General features: G+C 48.7%; 2 protein-coding genes across 2 annotated transcripts; one reads left to right on the top strand and one right to left on the bottom strand.

Annotated features, from left to right (window-relative positions):
* Window positions 1-231: 231 nt before the first annotated feature.
* FBXL8 (F-box and leucine rich repeat protein 8) lies at window positions 232-6,327 on the bottom strand. Its single transcript, XM_084294946.1, has 5 exons — window positions 6,154-6,327; window positions 5,840-5,986; window positions 5,590-5,725; window positions 2,618-2,848; window positions 232-2,196 (listed from the first exon to the last, which is right to left on the bottom strand). Exons 4-5 carry the CDS (start codon window positions 2,779-2,781, stop codon window positions 1,221-1,223), a joined length of 1,140 nt encoding a protein of 379 aa, XP_084151072.1. The 5' UTR covers window positions 2,782-2,848; window positions 5,590-5,725; window positions 5,840-5,986; window positions 6,154-6,327; the 3' UTR covers window positions 232-1,220.
* A 2,759-nt stretch (window positions 6,328-9,086) lies between these two features.
* On the top strand, window positions 9,087-16,944 carry TRADD (TNFRSF1A associated via death domain; the record flags this gene model as incomplete). Its single annotated transcript, XM_084294403.1, has 4 exons — window positions 9,087-9,228; window positions 12,883-13,160; window positions 14,854-15,040; window positions 16,370-16,944. 4 exons carry the CDS (start codon window positions 9,087-9,089, stop codon window positions 16,672-16,674), a joined length of 912 nt encoding a protein of 303 aa, XP_084150529.1. The 3' UTR covers window positions 16,675-16,944.
* Between the last annotated feature and the right edge of the window lie 6,446 nt (window positions 16,945-23,390).

Raw genomic sequence — 23,390 nt, 5'->3', positions numbered from 1 at the left:
CCGTAAGTTGGCTTGGCTACAGATTTCATGTTATTTGCCAGAAGAAACGATCTGGCTCTTCAGTGAGATGAGAGGCTGATGAAAACAGCTACACATACAATCTACAAGGCAACATACTTTATTATTATTGTTGTTGTTGTTATTATTATTATTATTAATATTTTTTAAAGCTAGGTCTAAATAGGTGCTTGCAATGTAGCTTTATGCCAGGATTATTTCCATAGAGAAACTGCTCTTCAAATAACAATTCACCAAAATCTTTGGCACAACAGGCAAACACACACACATCCGAATTCAGGTTCAAGGTACCTTTGCCATTAGTTGATGAGTGCAAGGTGGTACAAAAATCCGTAAATGCTCTTGCTTCTCCTAAGACACATTAACAATTTAATGAAAGCAAAAGTCTTTGCAAAAGGCATTCAAATTATAACCTGGAAATCTGTGTTCCTGCGAATCAGAAAGAAAGGATGGAAAAGGATATTTGCAGACTACTACTTGCCTTTTATTACTACCTTGCCAGTGTTTTTCCTTAAGTGCTTTTTTTCCTGCTTGCATCTTCTAACATAATTCACAACCTATTTAGATCCTTCCAAACTGGAGTTACCTGACATCTGGATACTGGGTGAGCTCACAATCACAAAAATGCCACAAGAGGAATTATCAAATTTAGGGTGGATTTTCCATCAGATGACCACAGTTTGTTGCTATTGCCCACAGAATCCACGTGGCTAAGTACCCCAGGGAACACAAAATGGCTGCACTGAAGCTGTTACTTTTTTAACTGTCCATCTAAGTAGTTGCTGGACACCTGACATAATATATTTGCCTGAGGTTCTCTTAAAACTTAAAATCAAAACTAAATTTCACTGGGGTCCTCTGTAAAACTCCGTGACGGATGTTTGGCATTCCTGCTATTGCTAAATAAAGAAGCAGAGAGGAAAATAGACTTGTCCTCCATATTCCAATTAAAAAAAAAAAAAAAAAAAAAAAAAGTTTAAAATAGGCAACTCTATTTCTCTGTATAACCCTTTATCTATCACTTTTGAGTACAAACGTTCAGTCCGCTGAATGGGCGTGCATCATATTGAACAGTCAGTGATAGTGAAATAGCATGGTCTCAGCAAGCTCAGAGGGCATTTTACAGCGTTTTCCTCATAGCCCTAAAGCTTCTCTCACTGTACTCCTGCAGCTCCCCACAATTTTCCCAGGAAGGCAGGAGGTCACTGAACTGTCACTGGTTTCCATGGGTGCCGCTCCTTGGTGATCTTGAGAGTGTATTGTTTCAGGCTGGGGCAGTGTGTGAGGAACGCTTCCACCACCTCCTGGCTCACCACACAGTAGCAGTGGATCTCCAGCAGCTTCTGGCAGTGCCTAGCCAGATCTATTAGCGAGGAATTTAACTCCTCTGAGGACGTGGTCTGTAGTGTCAGCTTCTTTAAAGTACTGCTGTAGCTCTGGGTGACAAACCTAATCTGATTTACCATGTAATTAAAGGTGTTCAGTTGCAGTGTGCTCACAGGTATGTTCAGCTTTAGGATCCGTGGTATTTTGCAGGCAGGGACTGTATGATCAAATTCCAGGTCTACACAGAGCTGAGGATGCTTTTGACTTACAGCAGCCCAGAGCTCTTCTGAGATGACAGGTATATATTTGTCCAGGCGCTCACAGAAAATGTCTAAATGTGTGAAAGCTGCTCTTTCTGGCTTGAGCAGTTCCAGAAATACATCATCAGACAAACTGGCGTAGTAAACCCCCAAGGCTGAGAGTTTGGGACACGCTCTGAGAACTTTCCTAATGGTGTCCGGTGCCACGTTGCATACCAGGGTGCGGTTGTTGATGAACAAACTGTGCAAGTTTGGGTTGGTGGTAGCTATGAGTTCAACAAGCTCGTCATCAAGGGTAAAGGGCATTTTTCGGAAATCAATATGCTGCAGATCTATCTGGTTTCTAGCATCACATATATTCCGTATGCTCTGTAGGATGTCCTGGCCAGAGTAGAAATAGGGGTTTTCCCCATGGCACACGATGCACAGCTGCTGCAGTTTGTGACTCTGTTTTGCCAACAGATCTAAGATGCGCCTCACATTCTGCCGGTTGACCTCTTTGGACTGGTCAAACACAATCTTCAGGTGTTTGATTTGGCTGAGGAACTGGACCAGGCTCTGCAGCATGCTTTCCTCATCCTCTGAATCACATCTGAAAAGGTAAAACAAACTGTTAGAGGAGCGAGAGGAGCCAGTCTCCAAAAAGACCCATCAGAGAAGTAGGTGTCCTGATGAGGATGATTATTCAATAACTTTGTTTCTTGCCATTTTTAAACAGCAACTTAAAGGAACTTACCTGAGAATGTAATACTTCCCCCAACACCTAAACCATCAGCAGCATTTTAAAAAAGCAAACAAAATAACACAACAGCATAACACAATTTCCTCTATTATAAAAAGACGTGCTAGTTATGAACTATACTATCACACACAAGTCAAAAATAATGTCAATAATGTCACAGTCTAGGGGTGGATGTTATAGTATATGGGGTGTAGATATTCAATGTGCACTAATATGTAATGAGCTTGTTATTCCTGCAGATGCTCAGACTTCAGAAAACCGCTCCTCTTACCTGATCTCTGTGAAATGCCAAACAGAGCTAGAAGAAACAGCTCTAGCCCACTGTTTGCACACCTGGAAGACTGTGTATCTGTCTTGAAGGGAAAGGTAATAGAAAATTTGGATGAGGATTTCCTCTGGGATGTAGTTCCACAGTTCTGGGACTGGAGCAAGCATTTTGCTGAGTCAGTCAAGTTTAAAAATTGGAGAAACTTCCAAAATGGCAATTAATTTTCAAAGCTCCCTGTTCAAAAAAAGAAAGACACGTTAGGATTTATCAAACCAATATGACTAGATCGCAGAGAAGGTCAATACTTTTTCAAACTTGAAACTTCATCAAATTTTGAAATTCAACATAAAAACAGGGAAAATTCACTGGCCAATTGTTTTACACATTTTTTTCAACCAAGCCTAGGAAGCTCGTGATACCTTTCAAGAATTAAAGATGTAAGATCAAACCTTTGGAAAAAAAAAAAAGTTTATTTTTCCTGCAGCAAGGTTTTGCTACTCTAAGTAATAAAAATGCAAGGGAATTTTCTAGCACTGTTGCCCTGGTATTCAAAAAGCTGAGACAGATTCTCAAACTGTAGGGGGAAAAAAACAAAAAACAAAAAACTCTTTGCAAGCAGAAGCTCTGCACAGAAAACAGCCCTACACATCCATTTTTTACTGATTGCAAAACAAAAGGCTTATAGCAGAACCCGGTAGCTTAATTACAGTGACCCTTGCCGGAAATAAGACATGGCAGTTTGACAGAAATATTTTATTACTGTTAATCCACTTCTTAAAAATTGCATTTACACAAGTCTGACTTAGAAATGCAAGAGCACATTTTGATTAACCCTTCACGTGAGCTACAAGGCAAAAGAATAAACACCTGGGACAAAGGCTGAGGTTGACGGCATCGTACAGAATTCTTTCATCCGTCTTCTACATTTCTGCTCAAATAAAACCACCAATATGAGAGTTTTTCATTCCTCTCATAAGGAAGCAAGGGATTTTTAAATGACAGAACTTTACAGCCTGCAAACATTCCCCTTCCTGGGCTAGCACTGAAGACTGGGCAAGGTCTCACGACCTCACTATGAATTTTGGGCATGCCCTCTTGCTTTTGAAGGCCCAGGTCCAGGAGTCACAGCGTTATCTCAGCACCACACTTTTCATTGAACTGAAAGCCTACACTTGTAGAGGTACTTTAGGTAGGGAATGAGTTGAAAAACATGAAGCAAGCACAGGGCAGCGATGCAAAAAACAATGCAGAGAGAAAAAGAACTAAATATTTTTCTAGAATTCACTGCTTTGAAGTGTGACTCATTATTTTGTGTGACAGCAGCAGCATAACAGCTATTTTATCTTATCTACCATCGTATCAGCGACAACCCCCTTTCCACCCACCACTGAGAGCTACAGCGGCCAAATAATACAGTCCTGCTTCCTTCCTGGGAACTTGCTATCTTCTGTCATTTTCTCTGACAGTCGCCTGACAGCTTGGACCCTGCTTTTAGCTGCATTTAATCCCTCCAATAGACATTTGCCAGAATGCTGAACCACTCCTAAAATCTCACATGTGCAGCTCCTTTTATTTTCATGATGTATTTTTACCTAAAGCCTAAGCCCTTGGAGTCATGTGAAAAGACTGCGAACCTCTGAGAAAGTAGAAAAACATTTCTAGTCATGGCAATCCTTTGGAAAAGCTTCAAAACACGGCCTGAGAGAGCAGGAAGGCAGACAGGGAGCAAAAAATAATTAGCGTTAGTTTAAGCAATTGCGTGGCTTTCAGCGTGGCTCATGGCCTGCGGATGCGGTGGGTTGGCCCGGGTCCACCTGGTGAGGACAGCAGGGTCTGGGCCGGCTCATGTGAGCCACCGAGGTATCAGAGGTGTCGACCGCATGAAGGAGAGGCTCTGCCCACTGTTGCATCGAGTTTCGTCAGCCCTCAGCGGGCAGGGCTCAGCCAAGGCAGCCCTGGCCCCAGCAGGAGCAGGAGAGCACGGGGAAGCCCCCGGCAGCCTCCTTGGCCCGAGCGGGAAGCAGCGTTACCTCTGAGCAGAGCCCGGCCTCCTCCATGCTCTGCAGCTCCCCAGCCTGCGCCCCAGAGGGAGGAGCGGAGGAGGAGATGCCAAAAATAACAGCCAAGAGGCGGCTTCCCTGCCCACGGGGTGGGAGCCGGGATGCTGCGACATGCTTTATGGGAATGCACGCATTAAAAGGCCTGCCTGGCTCCTACTTCAGCACCAGCCCTCCTCCCAGGGTTTAATACACAACGCTGGAGCTGCCAGGCTCGGTGGGAGCCCCCATCCTCCCCCAGCCCGGCCTTCCCCACCAAATCCAGACCCCCAAAATCTTGTGCTGGCCAAGTCTCTGCCTCTCCCCTCAGCGACAGCCTCACTCCCCAGACAGGGAACCATGGGGTGAGACTCGGAGTGCTTATCGAGCACTTTGATTTCACCACACGGGATGCTCGCTCAGCACCGCTCGGCAAGGGCTGGCGGAAGAGAAACTTGCTATCAGCGACCTTTTCCTCTTTCACTCCCTTGGCACGCTGCACATAGGTTAACTTCAAAGGGAAGATGTTTAGGGGACAGAAATGGGTGACAGCCCCCCACTGCAAGCCACCTGGTTGTCCCCACCTGGCCCTGGCAGGCAACTCCTGGTCTTTTATAGGGGAAGCTTGGGATCAGCCCCTGCTGCCATTTAACCTCACAAACCCTTGGGTACCTGGACTCACCACTGTCTCAAGCTGGCAGCAGGAAAGCACCTGGCTGAGGGCCCTGGGTGCTGCCTGCGCCTGGGGACCTGAGCATCCAGGAGAGCCCGCCTGCATTAACCCCTTCTAGGATTTATTTCATGCAGATTTTTCCTTTAGCTAAGAAATTTGCTCCTGGCATGGAAATGTTGTTGTAAAATGGCATGAAATAGGTATGTATTTTATACGTGTATAAAATAGGAGGACACCTACACCAGACCTGGGCAGGATGCTCTTACCTGAGGCTGAGGATCCAAATCCAGCTCCTTGCTTTGCGTGCCACAGAACCAGGGGATTTGCACAAAAGCTGCTTTGCTCTTGGCGAAGTTACCACAGCTTTGCCTGGCTCAGAGACGGGCGATCTATCACAGATCCCTGCAGGAAGGAGCAAACCAGAGCGTCATCTGAATTCAGCGCCTCTATGGACCCCGCTGCCCGACTCATCCCGCAGGAGACGCGGGGACCAGGCTGATGTCCCTGCACCCTCACCAAGCTCAGCACCACACTGCTCTGCCCCTACTAAGTGGGGTCCCGAAGGTCTCCTCTCACAAACAGCGCTGGGCTCCTGCTCATTTCTTTTGGCAGCTCTCCTCCTTCTCCCACCATGCTGGGACCCACGGAGCCCGCTGGATCTGCCTGCAGCGGAAACCCCGCACAGTTAACCCTGAGCAAACAGCACTCCTTAGGGCGGCTGTACCGGCTGCGGGGTTGCTGCCTTCCCAGCGAAACGATCCCAGGACACCTCATTAAAATGAGCTGTAGGGAAGGGAGGGGGTGAGAGCTGAACTTCGCTAATTACTGACCCAGACAATCTTCCTTTTCCCGTTTACCACTCGCTCTCCTCAGAAGCATCAGGGGGCAAAGCTGACGAGTGCCAGCCGGGACCCGCCAGCCTCAAGCCACACTGGGGACTCGAGCGACTGCTGTCACTGCCTACGGGACCAGGACCCCAGTCCCGGACACGGGCAGCTTCCCAAGCTACCTGAAGGGAGCCGTTTGTGCCTTACACTTCCTCACGCACGCGAGCGGCCGCAGGGTGGGCACCCTCCTGCCACCGGAGCCCCTGGCCGCCCTGCGGCACCCAGCCCAGCGGCGTGAAGGCGAGGGAGGCCCAGAGCCTCTCTTCTTCCCCTTCGGCTGCTGCCGGCCTTGGCGCGGCACCAACGCTCGCTTGGGCCGCGGAGGGGCCGGAGGAAAGGGGAAAGCGCTGGGGGAACCTCGGCTGCCCTCAGGGCTTAGCCCAAGGGCTCTGGCTGCCCTCAGGGCTTAGCCCCAGGCCCCCGCCCGCCATCCCGGCAGCGCTGCAGCAGCGGGCGGTGCCGTGGCCCTGCAGGAGCGCAGAGGCGGAAGCAGCGGCGCCGAGGCCGGGCGGCAGTGGCTGCAGGAGGTAAAGAAGCCACCCGGAGCTGCTGGAGGGGCCGGGGGAATGCCCTGCAGGCACGCAGAGGGGGCTAGGGTTGGGGCCGAGCATGGCAGGGACCCCTGTGTCCCAGCTCCTGAGAAATGCCTGGGCAGCGGGGGAAATCGCGGCGGTGTTTTTTTGCCTTGACACGAAGGTGGCCCCCTCGCAGCTCGCCGTTGAGTAGCCGGCCGTGCGCCAGAAGCGGGCAAAAAGGGAGCTAGGAATGGGCAGGCGTGGTGCTTGGGGCTTCGGGCTGGGCTTGGCAAAGCATCCTGCTATGGGGTGAGCGCTTGGCAAGCCACCCGCTGGCCCCCCGAGGCGTTGGGCATGACAGAGCCAGGGGCCCCTTCCCGATGCTGGGGGTAATTTGCAGGCCTCCTGGCACTGCCCGGGTGGTTGCAGAGGGGTGAGAGCCTGCCCTGGGCAGGGAAATGGGGTCCGTGCTGCAGTGGTGGGAGCAGGACCAAGCCGGGTCTTGTATTCGTGTGCCCCTCAGGGTGGGTAGGGGGCAGCTGGGTGGCTGCACTGGAAGAGATGATGAATTAAGGGGTTAAATTGTTTAAATATCCCCCATCTGCTGTTTTCTAAGGTGCTGCTGAGCTTTCTGTTACCTTCTTTCTGTGAGATGGAAGGAGATGGGAGCCCCAGTCCCACACTTCCCTCTGTTTGGAGGTTCAGACCAGACCATCTCACCTCTGTGAGATGCTTTTCTACAAGGGCTGTGTGTCCTGGGAGACCGTGACCCAGAAACACTCGCTGCCCATCCCACAGGCATTTCTTGAACTCCTGGAGTTTCAGTATGAACTTCATGATTCACTGGTTATTTCCTGGAGTTTCTGAACCAGTAAAAGGCTCCATGCTGGGCTCAGTTCAAGTTATAGTAAGGAAACGGGGTGGGTCCCCATTTACATCCTGGTGCACTTGTCACGCTGCAAGGGATGGCAATGGGTCACAGGCCACTCTGGTGGTCAGTCCCAGTGACCAAAGATGGGGCCACCTTCACACCCATAATCTGAAGGACAGCAGGTGAGGGGGACACTGCCAGGTCACCACAACACAGCAGAAGGCAAGAAGGGATGAAGGCAGGAGGTAGGAGGGAAGGGATGCCTGTGGGGAAGCAGCTGATGGTGTGACAGAGGTGTAAGCAAGTAGTCAGAAAGAGTGGGCAGGACTTGGGAACAGGGCTGAGCCAGAAGTCCCCAAATTACTCGTCACTGTGATGTGCGGGAAGGGCTGGCTGTGAGCTCCACTCTGTGTGGGAGCAGCTCCTGGGAGCTTGCAGCAACCAGCTCGTGGACGTGCTCAGGCAGCGTGGATGCACCTGGAAGGAGTGGTGCTGTGCCCATCTCCTGCGGTGCTGTGGCCATCCCCTGCATGCTCTCTGGCAGCCACAGCCTCGATCTGGCACTGCCCGGTGTCAGCACCACTGAGCAGCTGGAGTTTGGGAGGTGTTTTGGTTTATCTTTGCCTTGGGAAGCAGATCTGGGTGCAGCTGCAGCAGATGCAGCGTTGTGTTAGCTGGCCAGCAAGGGGCAGGCGCGATGAAGATGGAGGGCTGGATGCGCTGTTGTCCAGGAGTGTTGCTGCAAGAGGCAAATAATGGGAGAAGAATCATAAATGAGCTAGGATGTAAAATGAAAGGATATGGCTGAGTGTCCACGAGTCAAAGCTCACCAGTGCAGAGAGATCTGAGACACCTTTTTGATCTAAATTCTCAGGGAAATCAACTTGCAGTTTGCCTTCTGCAGTCTTTGGTCCCAGAGTACAGCTTAGTTGTAACCTGGCTCTGTGCTGGGGAGAAATAAGGCTGTGCACTGATCCCTCAGGTACACAGTTTTCCCTCCTGAGGGGCCACAAGCATGTGGCAGCAAGGGAGCTGTGGGCACTGTAATGTATCCCTCAGTGAGGACAGCCAGGGGACCAGAACCTCTGAGTGCAGCAGGGATTCAGGTGATGGTGAACGTGCCAGAACCAGGACTGCTGGGTGCCCCTGGAGCACCCCAACCATCCTGCCTTAGCTGAGGACTGAAACTCTTTGCTTTGGAGTCTCTTTGGGCTAGAAATGAAGGGGATCCAGTGGAAAATAAACTCAGAGCTTTGTGAGCTGCCAAGTCTTAATGACACCACGTCACACTGTGCTGTGCTTTACAGAACAGCAATGAACTCCTTAAAGGTTACACTTGTTTTGACAACATCGCTACCTCCCCTAGAAGTCAGGGTGGATCCCTGTAATCCCTTCATGCTTGTGCTTACTGCTTGCTGTACTCACCTGGTATCAGGCCATTGTCTCTGTAGTCTCTCAGCCCAGCTGTGTGATTCTGTAGGGTGCTGAAGATGGCAGGCAGCTCGACTCCCTGGATCGGCAGCGCTTACCTCTTCCTGCAGTCAACGTGCAAGACTATCGCTCTGCCATCTCTCTACGAAAGCTCCCAGAAGAAACCCAGCGTGTTCAAGGCACTGAAGTTGGCATTAGCAGGTACCCGTCCTCTCTGATACCTTGGCAAACTGACCGTCTCATCTCTTCACATAGCAATGCCATGCCTTTCTTTAATGTCACACATAGGGGTAAGGAAATCTGGTGCCAGATTGAGGGGAGCACCGAGGTTTGGGCTGGGATTTGAGTTTGGACACACAACAGGATGTAAAACCTTTGCTGTCATTCTTGCTAACGTATCTTCCTTGCAAATGAGATGGGCTACCAGCACGGCCATCTATTGCCCTCCAGCTGGTGAACCCACTGCTGCTGTAGCACTCGGGTGTGTTCAGCTGTGTGCCCATTTCCTGGAGTTATTAATCTGTCTAGATGGGCTGTAGTCAGGAGAAGGTTTCTTCTTTTGGCTACAATCTAATTCTGCAGGTCTCACCTCAGTTTATCTCAGGATTCTGCATCAGCCTTGGACTGTGCTTGTTTATTCCTTAGGAGGCTACAGAGGAGCCTCTCCAAGGATTTACAGCCCGTTTATGTTTCAGAGATTTCTGCTTCCATCCAGAGCAGTCTCACACAGCCTGTTTGTTGGAGAGCCAGAGAGAGAGCAGGAGATGAACTGACAAAAAGAAGAAAGAGATTCATTATCAGCAGCACTGCAGGGCTTAGCATCTATCCTGATGCTCAGAAACACCTGCCAGTGCTGTGCTCAGGTGCCCACGCCACCTGCAGGGGCAGCCAAGTCAGAAGGAAAGCCCTGTTACGTGGAGGGGCTGCCATCTCCCTTCACAGCAGGACTCGGGTTTGCAGGTGACCCCAAAATTGGGGGCACGAGATGATGTGCTCAAGGACATGGCTGCAATTCAGGGAGACCTGGACAGGCCGGGGGAATGGGGCACCAGGGACCTCATGAAATTCATAAGGACCCTGGTCCTGAGAAGGAATCTGGTCCCTGAGAAGGAAGAACCCCAGCAGCAGAACAGGCTGGGGATGGACTGGCTGGAGAGCAGCTCTGCTGAAAAGGGCCTGGAGGCCTCTGTAGATAGAAAGCTGAACATGAACCTGGCCAACAAAGAAGGCCAACAGTAACAAGGGAAGTGATTATCTCCCCTACTTAGCACTTGTTAGACCACATCTAGAACACTGCACCCAGTTTGGGGCCCTGCAGTACAAGAAGGACGTTGGGAAAGTGGAGCAAGTTCCCCAGAAGGCCACCAAGATGCTTGGTGACTGCAGTTGTTTGCCAGGTGAGGAGATGCTGAGGGAGCTGGACTTGTTCAGCCTGGAGAAGAGAAGGATTCAGGGGGACCTAGCACCAGCCTTCCCATACCTACAGGGGGGGAGTGCCACACTCTCTGTGGTGGTGCATGGGAGATGAGAGACAACAGGCATAAACTGCAAGAAGGAAGGCAGACCCTGAATATACGGACAAACATTTTCCCCTCAAGGACAGTCAAGAAGTTCCCCCGAACAACCGTGCATTCTCCATCCTTGGGGGGTTTCAAAACCAGAATGGATAAAGCCCTGAGCAGCTTGGTCTGACCTCAGGGCTGATCCTGCTTCGCAAAGGAGGTTGGGCCAGAGACTTGCTGGGCTTCCTTCCAACTTGAACTGTCCTGTGAATTATCCTGCTTTGTGAAAGTTTATTTAAACACATTTATGTGGGAGGGGAGAAGATAGCAACTAGTATGAAAAAATCTTTAATTTCTGCTAGAGAAACATGATTTCTTCCTTCAGAAGCCTACTTTTTAAATGAGTGATAGCCAGTAGAAGCTCTTTTCTGATATAAGCAACCACAATTACATTAACTTCAACTGCACTTAACAGTATTTACATCAAAAAAAGCCTTGAGACGCAGATGGCGATGGAAATATGTTTCTGTATCTACCCTTGCACCAATCTGACTGCAGACTAATTTGAAGAGTTTATCATATTTACCTAGAACAGCTCTCACAGTGCTCTTTACCTGTCATACGGTTGAGCCTATATTGATTAGTTGGGTTTGTGCAGCTATCCTGTAATTTCTTCTGGCAGTCATCAGTCTAGCAAAGTTGGCTAGTTTATCCAGTACAGCCCAGCTCGTCTTGCAGCTTGATCCCAAGATTTGAAACAGCAGGAAGCTCGACACAGTTGTCCAGTTAGGCTCGATTTATGCTTGCTTCGTTTCACTGGAATGTGAATCTGCTCGCACATTTAATGGAAAGCCCACAGAAATGTTAAATGCTACCATGCCATTCAGACCTAAAAAGGACATGAAGTCTGAAGCTGTCAGAAGCTTCATGAAGAAATGAGTGCAAAATCCTCTCTCTTTTGAAATAGCTGTCTTGTACACCATTCATAAAGGTTTCCATGTCTGTACAGCTTTTTTTTTTTACAGCTTTTTTTATGTACAGCTCTTGCCCTGTTGCATAAGCGTTTGTTTGCTCAACACTTACAAAAACAAAACAAAACAACAACAAAAAAACCATGAAGGAACCAATAAAAACAAAAGGACATTTCTGATCAGCAATTACAATCAGAATTAAAATCTCTCTCCTAGGTGCAGAGTCCCAGTCACAGATGTAGTCCAAACTAAAACTTCTGATGCAACCAGCCCTGTGTAAACCCCGTAAAGCCACCATTAGCACAGACTTTTAAACGCCAGGTCACTTGTCCCAGCCAACGCAGAGCACACAGGTCTGCTTTGCCTTAAGTCTCCCCTGGGCACATCTAAATAATGCCTTAATGTGTGGTTTAGAAATACCTGATATATTGCCAGTCTACGCTGATACAGCCGAACCGCCCTGTGCAATGACAGGCCGGGAGGTTAATTTGGGTCTGGAAGTGGTACAGCCACAGCCAGCCTCCCACGGGACTCTGCTAAAAAAAAAAAAAAAAAAAAAGAGAAAAACACATACTTTAAACTTTCATCATCAGCATATAAAATCCCTGGGGAGACAAGGTCAGGGTACATGGCTAATCCAAATTAAACTTTGCTGGGAGAAGGGAGACAAAGCCCTGACCTCTCTCTCTCATCCATGTCTCTCATGCTCCCCCTGCACTAATGTTAGAGGGTGCAACCCTGCCTTGTCCTTGCTGAGATTTTACCATGAATTAATTCCCTGTGCAAAGAAGCTAAACTAGTCAAGGTCCACTCTCAAGCAACCAAAATTCTTGTGGCTGGGTCTGTCATGTGTAGCTGGGTCTGTTGTTTGCCATTTCTGAGATGCATCGAAGGCTCCAAGCCAGCCAGAAGCTACCTTGTGTTACGGGGTGGGGAAGAAACACTAGGTCTCTTTCCAGAACCTTTATCACTGCACACAACTCTAGTCACAGGGACTGGAACCTGGCTCAGCACTGAGCTGAACTGTGCATTTTCATCTATAAGATGCACGCCTCTGTTGTGCTACCTGCTTAGTGTAGCCATTTCTGTCCTAGAAATGGAAACTTGAACTCAAAAGTTCTCCCAATAAACTGTTTTGGGATAATTACCTGGGCTGTAGTACCACCTGGACACCGTACTTCAGGGGATTTGTGGTAGCAGGGCAGCAAAAACTTAATCCTTTCCTCTTGGTTTTGCATACAGGTTTTCCATCCCCGAGGACTTTATCACAGAGAGAAGACGATTCAAAAGCTACTCCCTTGCAGGCTTGGTGGTGGATGGGAGTGGGTCTGGGTTGTCTGTCTCATGCCTGGATAGTGACTCTGCTCGCTTCTCCCTGCCAGACTCCACCGGCAGCGTGAATGGTGTGGACATGCTCAAAGTGCACTGCAGCCACCCGCACCTGATCGTGCAGCTCAAGTTCTGCAAGCAGGAGAACTGCCGCCGCTTCCTGCAGAGCTACCGGGAAGGGGTGCTCCAGGAGTCCCTGCAGAACCACCTCCAGCTCGCCCTGGCCATGACCACGGTGCCTCTAGAGATGGAGCTGAAGGCTGGCAACGAGCACCTCGACAACATGCTGAAGGATGAGGATCGCTGCCTGGAGTGCATCTACAGAGAAAAGGTGAATGGGAGAGGGAGGGAAGCAAGGCAGCAATGAGGAGCACAGGAGGCAAGAAGGGGGTTGCAAATCCTGCTCTGCTGCAGCATGCTGGGCTGTTGAATTCTCCATCCTTCAGCTCTCAGCTGTACTATGGAGAAACAGCTCTGCCCTTCCCCAGAAATGATCTGTGCACTTACCTGGAAGAGCCACAGCGTTACCTAAATTGGCCAACAGTGATTCTGTGAAACCACTGCAGTCTCTGTGTGGCTCAGTTACTGTGGCTGTTATCACCACTCAGATGAGGAATTGCAGAAGGCACAACGTGTCTCGACACACCCGTGAGGCTGGCAGGGAGGAGAGCAGTCCCGTGTGGAGCAATCGCTGCCCAGCACCTTCCTTCCCCGCCTCGCACACCTCCTCCTCTGAGCAGCAGTGGCACCTGCTCCTAGAAACGAGCACGACACACACTGCACATTGCACCAAGGGCTTGTGACAGAGCGGGGACAGGCAGCATCTGCTGCCAGCAGGAAGGCTGCCGTTCTGAGGGCGATGGCTCTCTCTCAGGGACGACGTCTAACATCTTGCTCATCTCATGCTTTGGCACTGGCACGCTAATCCTGCTAGCAAGAACAGTGGGATCTTGTCATTTCAGCACAAAACCAAGGCGCTTGATGTGATTAAACTCCTTGCCTTTCTTGTCTCCTTTTTTATTTACCACGTGGAACTAGCAATACCTGAAAGTTCTGGTTCCCTCTCAATGATCCCCAGAAGTAGGTGGTCACCAACTCCTTGGGACAATTAGGCACAAGAGGGTGTTCGGGCAGGGTGCTTCTCTGCAAGCAGGGAGATGAAATGCAAACCATTCAGCCCAGGACCAAGCACGTATCACAAACCCTATCAAGTTCTACTTGCTGCTCCCTCCCTCTGCTGAATTAGCTGACTGGACAAAGAGATGGGCTTATTTTGTTCCCCACAACTGACTCAGTCTGCCCGCTGCCCAACAGCAGGGCAGTGAGAAGGATCAGTCACTGGCTGGGGGCAATGCTTGGAACCAACCTCTTGTATGTGAGCTAAACACTGAACCAAGTCACAGCACTCACCCACTTTGACTCTTCCCATGTGCTTTGACTTATTTCTTTACCCCCTTTCTCCTGTCTTGACCTCTTTGGAGGTCAGATTATTTTGGAGGTCGTGGTTAGCAAGAAAAATTGGCTTGCGGAGAATGTAGAAAGTGCTAGGAACAACAAAACTTATGCAATGGAGGGGCAGACAGAGAGAAAGGGAGTAGCAGGAACTGCCTGCTTTGGTGGCCATGAGCTATTAGATCAGACCACCCTATTCTGTGGGTCTGACCCTCATGTGGAGTAAATCAGAGAACCCCACCACCTGTGGTGCACCCTATTTCTTGCAGACGGCTGCTGAAAATAAACCCAGGCTAGGAGCAGTTCAGTGCAACCTGTGAGCAGTGAGAAACCCAGGGGAGACTGCCTATTTCATATCCCATTACAGATTCAAATTCACACATTTATGGCCAGCACTCCTTTAGATTATCTCACTCGATTCCCGATTTACAACCCAAGCTGCAGCCACCTCACTGCTTCTCTCTGAACACCATCACCATGAGCCGCGCTAACAAGGTGCCTTCCAGCTAAACCCCAAGGGCTTTGCACGGCAGCGATCCCGGCCCCAACCACTGATGCTGTTTGTGTTACAGCCTGACCGCCTGCGGGATGAGGAGATCACCGAGCTCGAGGAGTATCTCCAGAGCCTGATCCTTCACCAGAACATCAACAACAACCTGCCTGCAAAGGACTGCGCGTCTCTCAACTCCCCGTCTCTACCGTCCCAAGGCAGCTCTCCTTCCCCGCAACTCACCTTCCTTTTTCAGGGACAGCAGTTTGGTGAGTGGCTGGGATGCAGCCAGAGAGCCCTCAAGGCAAAAGGGGAGGATGAAAGTTCATATTGGGGTCTACCTCAGGTAAATCAAGGATCTGCAGCACCCTGTAAGGAAGGAGGTCGATTAGTAATAAGATATTGCCACACACCTCAGCCCTTTTCTTCCTGGGGTGACTCAGAGCCAGATGCTTCAGAGTCTGTGTCCCTTTGCAGCCTCCTCACATTTTAAAGCTCCTTCATACTGAAACAAAAATCACAGAGTAGTTTTCTTTCCCTCCACATCACTTGGTCGAGGTGAGTCAACAGCACAGGGTTGGATCAGACTGGGAAGGCTGCTGTGGAAGTCACCAGCCCCGCTTCCAGCTGGGACTGCTTAAGTCCAGGCTCTCTGAGGCACACCAACTGTCTGTCTGTCTCTGGTGTCTGTCCACTGTAGACAGCTTTGAGATAGTCTCACACTGCAATTTTAGCTTGAGATCACCTTTTTTTTTTTTGAGCGTGTTTAAACTGTGTATGCAGCTTCCAGTGTTAAACAGCTGAGCTCCTGCTCTGTGTTTCAGTATTTTAAGGATGCTTAGGTAGGGAAGGGGGCCTTGGTCAGAAAAGCCTGGCTGAGTTGCTTTTGAAAGGTTGAAACAAATAAAGAGGATGAACAAATAAAGAGGATGCCCGTTAGAGAAAAGCAAGCTCTGGCAAACTACGAGGCATTTTCATCCCAGGGGAGAAAACGAGAAAATAGACAGTGACAAGCTTGTGGGGTGGGGACAAGCCCATATGCCCTGATATTATGGAAAGACTTCAGAAGGAGAATGACCTGAGCCAGGCAGGGAGCCCAGAGGTGCCAGGGCAGGTGGCTGGGAGCAGGTAAATTGCCACCCAAGCCACCACCACTGCCCCTGGGGATCACAGAGTGGTGTGAACAGCACCTTGCTTCCCGCCTGCTCCCTGCACAAGTACTGCAGGGCATCCCCAGGGGCCTTGAGGGGACACGTCCAGCTCGTACATGCAGAGCAGGGAGACTACGTGGGGACACTGACTCCGGTTTATTCTCCCTTTCCAGCAGAGGAGGATTGCTGTCTGAGTGCACAAGCCCCTGCCCACGGTGGGCTGGTCCCTTTAGCCTCCCTGCTCTCATTTCTGCTCCCAACTCAGTGCTCTCCTGGTGTTAAAACACCAGCAGACAAGCAGAGCAGCTCCACAGCTGTTTAATAACACACTGTGCATGCCAAACACACTCCCTGCTCCACCAAAAACTGAGTAAACTTTGGCCAGGCCCTGGCTACATCACACCAGCCACGAAACCTTGTATTTTATCTGCCTTCTGTTCCTTTCAGCCAACAGAACACTCACCCCAGACGACCACCAGAAATTTGCCAAGCTTGTGTCCAAGAAATGGAAGCAAGTGGGTCGCTCTTTGCAGAGGAACTGCCGGGCCCTGCGAGATCCTGTCATTGACAACCTGGCCCTCGAGTACGACCGAGAGGGACTTTACGAACAAGCCTATCAGCTGCTGCTCAGATTTATCCAGTCGGAGGGGAAGAAGGCCACAATAGCACGACTGATCGCAGCCCTGGAAGAAAATGGTCTCACCAGCTTGGCCGAGGAGCTCTTGGGCCTCCATTCCCATGAGGACTCCTAGAGCCCAAAGGGCAGTGGCATTGTTGAGGGCTTCCTTGCTTTAGCTAGTGTCTGAGACTGCTGCCAGTGTCTGGGAATGTAAAGCCCTGAAAATCACCACAGGTTTCCGTGTCGGTGGCAGTGCCATGGAGGAGAAGTTCTGTGCTCACAGAGGCCAGCACAAGGCTCTGACGTTCCTTATTTCACTGTTTCCAGAAGTCAGCTTTCCCTTCCTATGAACTGGCGAGAGAGGCTTTCAGCCTGACTTCCTTCCTTCACAGTGAAGCAGCCAGACAAGTTAAAGGGCCCGAAGGGAGGGAAAGGAGAAAAGCAAAGAAGGCATCTCAGAGAATTCCTATGGGAAGCAGACACCACCAGTGTTTGTCAGATGTGGCCCAGGGCCATCACCCAGAAAGCTGCAATATATAGATATATTTTTATACTGAAGACATTTATGCCCTCAGGCATGACACTGAGCAAAGACAAAGGAAAAGTAATTTTTTTTTAAATCATTTTCCTTCTTTGCTCTTCAAACAAGGAACATCTGTGGCACGTGCATCTGTGCTGCCCTACCCCAGCACAGCTCCTTCCCACATCTTGCCACCAGAAGATTCCTCTTTACCTGGGACAGTTGTAATCTTCCACAGGGCACAACATCACTGCTGTAGAACACATTTCCAGCACTGAGCAAGCAATATGGATAAGCTTAAATTCAGAGAACCATTCCCAGCTCCTTCTGGACCATGGTGAACAATAATATATTGACTAGATCACATTCAGCTCTTCCCACCAATCTGAAGAAGCCTGCATCTGTGAAAAGGAAAACACAGAGTTGGAAGAAAAAATACACAGTCTAGCAAGTTCCCTACAGGCTGCAGATTGGAACTGCTCTTCTATGTGTGTTGCAGCATCAAATACCACCCTGAGCCCAGCCCACAGAGCTGAGCCAGCCCCTCTGAGCAGCTGGCTGCCAGTGCCTTTGCTCCCTTTTTAAAAACCTGCCCTCAGCCTGTTGAGTTCACCAGAGGGGATTGCTCACTCCTTGTGTGTCCCAAGGGTCAGGATTTGCACCGAGCCTTTCCCTGCTGCATTGTCACTGTGTGACAATTGGGCATCAGCTCCCAGGCCTGTTTTTACCTGCCCTGCTTTTGAGGGGAAAATATCGCTTACCAGAGAAGGCACCCAAAACCCAGGGCTGACTCGTGCGTTCAGTTCCAGTGGGATAAGCCTGCTGTCTCCTGGTGTGTTGATGCAGACTGCAACAGAGCAGAGTTTTACCTTTGCCTATAAGAAAGCACAGAGCAAAAAGTTTCTAGTGCGACATGGATTCCATGAAGCACAGCAAACAGACTGACTACCTTTGACAAATTCCTTATGCTTTCCTGTTGTTTTTTTTTTTACATACATTTCTGTTAATTCTCTCCCTCTTTGACCTTCCCAGCCATGGGAACAACCAGTGGAAGTTATGCCAGGTGTAGAAAGTGGCTCTGTAGCACATGCAAAGCCCGTGCATACACACAAGTATCAGGCCACTGGCAGTCAAGACAGCATCAGCTTTCAGACAGACAAGCCCCGATGGCCTTATAAACCACAACTCACCTCTTAATCCTTTGCTGGAGTCAAAGCTGTGACTTGGTAAAGAGAAAAGCAAACTTGGATCCAGGTGTGGGCTTAAATCTGAGCTCGTGAGGCTGGTGTTGCTCCCTTACCTTCTCCTAAAGGCATGCTGAGAGCATCAGCTCCCTGAAGACTCACATCAGCAGGATTTAGATGACCAATTTCTATCCAGTCTGTGTCTGCACGCTTCAAACAATCTAAGCATAACCTGAGGAACCTGGCATTTGTCTGCAGGTTTTGGATCCCCAAGGTTACAGACACTGTGTAGAAAAGAAGTGGAAGGGGTCAGAGAAGGGGAGAATGTTTTCCAGGTGTCAAACTGTCTCCATCTTGCCCTTAGCTGCAAAGAAAGCAGGACTTCACGCATTTCTACAAAGACTGTAGCCCCGTGGCATTTTATTAAGTCATTCTAAGTTAGTGCTGCTGCAGCCTCATCTTCCCCATTCCCGCTGTGTCCTGTCCTCTCCCTTCCAGCAGTACCAGTGCTCCCCCCAAAAGGAAGCAAGTGCCTCTGCCAGGTTTCGTTAGGGACCAGCACAGCGATGCTGAACCTTCATTAATTTAGGCTGCTATGGGACCCTACCTCAAAGCATGTAGCTTACCCTGGCTGGGAAACTCTGCTTGGCAGCAACCCAGCCAGCCAATGGTATGAACAAAAAAAGAACTCCTCCCCCCAAAACCAAACCAAGCCAAACAACAACAAAAGCAACAACTTTAACACAAAGACACATCAGAAACTTGAAAAATACTTTCAAGGGCAAGAGGGTTTGCTCTTGATTTTGCAAAAAATATTTTTAGAAAACAAGATCATATGCACAGCCTTCTGTCTCATTTGTAACAACTCCTTCTAAGCTTGCAGTCTACAGCTATCCATGTGCACATTTATATATGGTTATAAGGCAGCGACCCACTGGTGTGAGCTGCTGGCTTTTATATCATCTGTTAATGCTCAAAATGAGAGTTATTCTTCAGCATCTATTTCAAGTCCAAAAACTTTCTTTGCTGCTATTGCTGTATTACAGAGGACTAAGCATGAATGCTCTTTTTTTCTTAATGCAAACCTTGTGCATTTTATTACCCTGCAAGCACTTGGCATATGTGTTTCCTCTTACTCACAGATTCCCTCTCAAAAGTGCCATTAAGTGCTGGAGCTCCTGGCAACCTTTCTGGAATATCATCATCTCTAACAGCATTCACAGGTACCTTCATTGCAGAGATGCAAAGGAAAAGGGTTTTCCAGTGATATTCCATAGTGGAATCGTGCTGAGCACGTGGCACGGTTTAGGATCGTTAGCAGGGGCCGTTTTATACCTTCTTTTCAGTGATCAGCCATCATCATCAGCAGCCATATGTTAGATGCTACGTAAACTCGATTCTGGTCTCCGGCAGAGTCCTTCCTGCTAAAAGAGATATTTTTTTATTAAGTATTATTCAGCACAAGCATAGATAAAGACAATTTTCACAAGTGCCTTCAGATGAAATAGATAAATTGGATCGCAAATACCTAGTGTTGTTTGCATTGATTTGACAGTTGGTTATGGCTTGACTCCTGAGCTTATGCCTGTTTAATCCAGAAGATGGACTGCTTTACACCACCGTGTCTGCACCTGATCTTACACCACGCAGGACAGGAAGAAGCACTCACAAACAAAAAAAGATTAGCAGAGATTTGTTGAAGAAATTAGAAGCACATCTTCTTTACCTCTGATAGTAAAGCGATATGCAGAACTGGAGAGAGTTGAATGCTGAGGATTACTGGCTACTACATCAGGAAACTCAGCGCTTAATGATGGACCCAAGGGCTCTAATAAGCATCCCAGGTGGCTACCTGGCTGCCAGGCTGTTGAAAGAAGAGCACACTTGTGCAGACCACATTTCCCATCTCGATTATCTTCCTTCTTGTCCAGTGTGTGAGATAAGCTATAAGCAGTGCTGCAGCTGAATTTGGCCTCATCCCATAACAGCTCTTCTCTATGTATTGAGATGTGCCTGAAAAAAATATTAGGTAGTGGGGAGGCTGGGGAGGAAGCAGAATCGAACATGCATCAAACCAGCACACAACATTAAAAGCAAGTAAAGATACTAATAGGTTCTATGTAAAAAAATGAAATAGACAAAACATAAAACAAACAGTAGAAACCAGGCCAAAACACGCTCACAGGAAGGGATCCAAGAGGGCTTTTTTGTGGTAGAGATTGTTTTTGTAGCTTTAGCAGTGTTTCACATTTGAAGGAGGCTCCTTTCAGTCTGCCAGAAGGAATAAAAGATGCATCCAAAGGAGAATTTGAATGACTTGCTTTGGCATAGCTGAGCTAGCCTTCAGCTGGACAGAAAGGAGAGTGAAAGTCAAAGTGCTCACTGCACAGACTTTGATAGGAGGTTTCTGATAAAGAAAACTCAGAGAACACCTTGATCCAAAATTGTCACAAAAAAAGATCAGAGCGCCCTGGAGGGCAGAGTCAGTAAAACATCAGCCCTCTTTGATGCCTGTTAAAACTACACCATGGATTTTCGTTTACCTGCTGCAGATGGCGATGCACAATCACAGCAGATTAATCAAGAGGGGTGGAGAAGGTGCTCGCTCCCAGCAGCTTCAGTTCTTATAAGCCACAACTGCTTGCAGTAGACAAGGTTACTCAAAAACAAGGAAAGGGTTTCAGCATTATTGATCGGAAGCACTTAAAAATCATGAGCCAGAACTTAAAGAAATCATAAAATTTACTTCCAGATTTTCGTAGCAAGTCAAATTAAGAATGAATGTCAAGTGACAGCTTGCGGCAATGCTTTCCAGGTTTCTGTTTTCAGTTTCAGCCCTACAGTCGAAGAGAGATACACGGATTATTTTTAATGCAGAATGGGATGCTGATGTCAGAGCACTGCAGGTTACCGAGCTTTATGAAAAAACGTGAGCCTCCAAGTAAAACAGAGTTTGCTGCAGTTTCATAGCTAGGAAGTCTCAGAACTGTCTCTGTTTCAAGATTTGGGGGAAACTGAGGCAGAAAACTTTACACCGCTGTCAAGATATAAAAAACATTAAGGCCAAAGAGTGCGTAGGCTGAGGGAAAATACTTGTTCAGAGAAGTCATTGGTGCTTGGTGTTGAAGATGCTCCAGGCAAAGATTTTTTTTCCCAGGGTGAGGAAATTGTGCTTTCTTTCCTAAGCTGTTAATTTTGCCATTCGCTTTGAAATCTTCTTCAGCACTGAGAAGACATCCTGCTGCCTGGGGGACCGTGTTGTCTCACCTCTGCCATTTCCAAAGGGATCTTAATGCCACCCCTGCGTCGCACCACAGCAGCTCCCCACGGACTCAGAACCTAAAGTAGCTCCTGCAGCATCATGGAGCTCCAAATTCAGTTACTTAAACTCAAAATTTTGGTATAGCTGTGAACTTCTGCTATTGTACAGCCGAAACAGAGGGAATACTAGAATGGATTTCTTCAGTCTGACCCTCACTGGAGTGGATAAATGGAACTGGTGAGGCACACTGCTTTCTGCTGGCTGAGGGTCTGGCCGTTTGTCTTTTGCATAGAGATGGGCCCAATTGGTGAGGCAATTTAAGGCCTGGAGTCAAAAAATTATATATTTTTCTTCTCTGGATTTAACTGGGCTTGAACTTTGAAAGCCAGTGAAGGGATTTGGCCATACATCTCTAATTGAAATCAGTAGGAGATGTGTGGTTAAGTCCTTTAGTCATCAGTGGAAAAATCCTTTGCTGACCTTTCTAATTCCAAATTTCCATGATATTCAGCACCAGATCTGGATCAGCCACCTCCAGCTCTGGGCTGCGATGCCATGGATACTCAGGTCTAAGGCATTCGACCTCCACGGTATTGTCTTTTATAGAAGAAAGCACTTTGGTCTATTTTTTTCCATTCTCTTTTATAAATAAACATATAGTTTTGATGAAAAGAGCCTTGGAAACTTTCTTTTCTAACACTTAATGGAGTCATAAGAAGAAGGGGGCTCGCTAAAGTTCTGACCACGTCGGGTATCATCAGCTGTGTGAGGAGCATCCAGCTGAAGCTGCTGGGAGCAAAATAGGGTCCTGCCCAAAGTCACACGTTTCTAGGGACACCCCAAGGCTGGTGGCCCCCCTACAAATTCACGGCTCCAATTTCAAGTCAAAACCAAGCTAATCCACCTTGTTTTTTCAGTTTCCAGCTACTGCTTAGATGAAGCTTTTCAGCAAATACAGCCAGGAGGGGAGCTCTGTCCCAAACCTGATGTGTGGCAGAAGTCCCTGTGTTTCTTTCAGTGCCGTGATGTCCCTGGGGCTCCTCCAGGCCCACACCATCACTGTAATCCCACTGTAATCCCACTGTAATCCTCGCTCTTAGTGAGCTTTCTCACAAGTTGCCAGCCCTGTGGGTGGGGAGGTAATGAACTTGGACTTCATGTGTTCTCCAGTGGGTTTGTATAGGAAGCTGCTGGCTGACCCGACGGCTGAACTCGGGGAAATTCCTTCTGCTACAAACTCTAGCAGAGCACTAATTCACCCTAAAACACTTAAGTCTCGGGCAGTACTTTAATCATGAGATCAGCCCTTCTTTAACTACAAAGCTGTGCCCCAACTGCATGGCTTGGCACCTCCAGGAATATGATGATACAGTGGGTGGGAAGACATCTGGTGCGTGGTGCACTTAAGGAGCACACCACCACGTGGAAAGGGCAGGAAGTCCCAAAACCTGTGTGGGGGAATAGGGTGGAAACAGGGGCTGTGAGAGCCCGATGGTTTGAGGGAACAGTTCCCCTGGCTCCACAGCTCTGAGTAGAGGAGGACAGCCCTTACCTCCGTGACTGTCACACGGGAGGGCTGGAAAATAGCCTGCTACAGAGGAGACTGAGAAATGTACCTTGAGCTGGCACGGGGAAAGTGCAAACGTGTGTAACGTTTATGGCCGAGGTTTCTCATCAGCTGCACTACTCAGCAAGGAGCAGCTACATGTCAGACAGCTGCAGATCGGGAGGAAATAGCTTTCCCAGCCTGGAGCACCCACACGCAGGGGCTGAGGGTTGCTCTCCGGAAACTTGTTCACATCGTGGCTTTTCCCAGTGACATCGTGTTCAATAAAGCAAAACATGTGAGCTGGAATTAAAAAAAAAAATACAGACACTTATTA

The sequence above is a fragment of the Netta rufina genome, assembly GCF_964035555.1.
Source record: "Netta rufina genome assembly, chromosome: 13".
Lineage (NCBI taxonomy): Eukaryota > Metazoa > Chordata > Aves > Anseriformes > Anatidae > Netta > Netta rufina.
This window is presented reverse-complemented; position numbering and strand designations above follow the sequence as displayed.

Excerpts from the sequence above, each read along its gene's own strand:
- FBXL8 (XM_084294946.1), bottom strand. The coding sequence starts at position 2,781 with ATGCTTGCTCCAGTCCCAGAACTGTGGAACTACATCCCAGAGGAAATC. Across the intron at positions 2,197-2,617 it reads TGGCATTTCACAGAGATCAG|ATGTGATTCAGAGGATGAGG; the intron begins GTAAGAGGAGCG and ends TTACCTTTTCAG.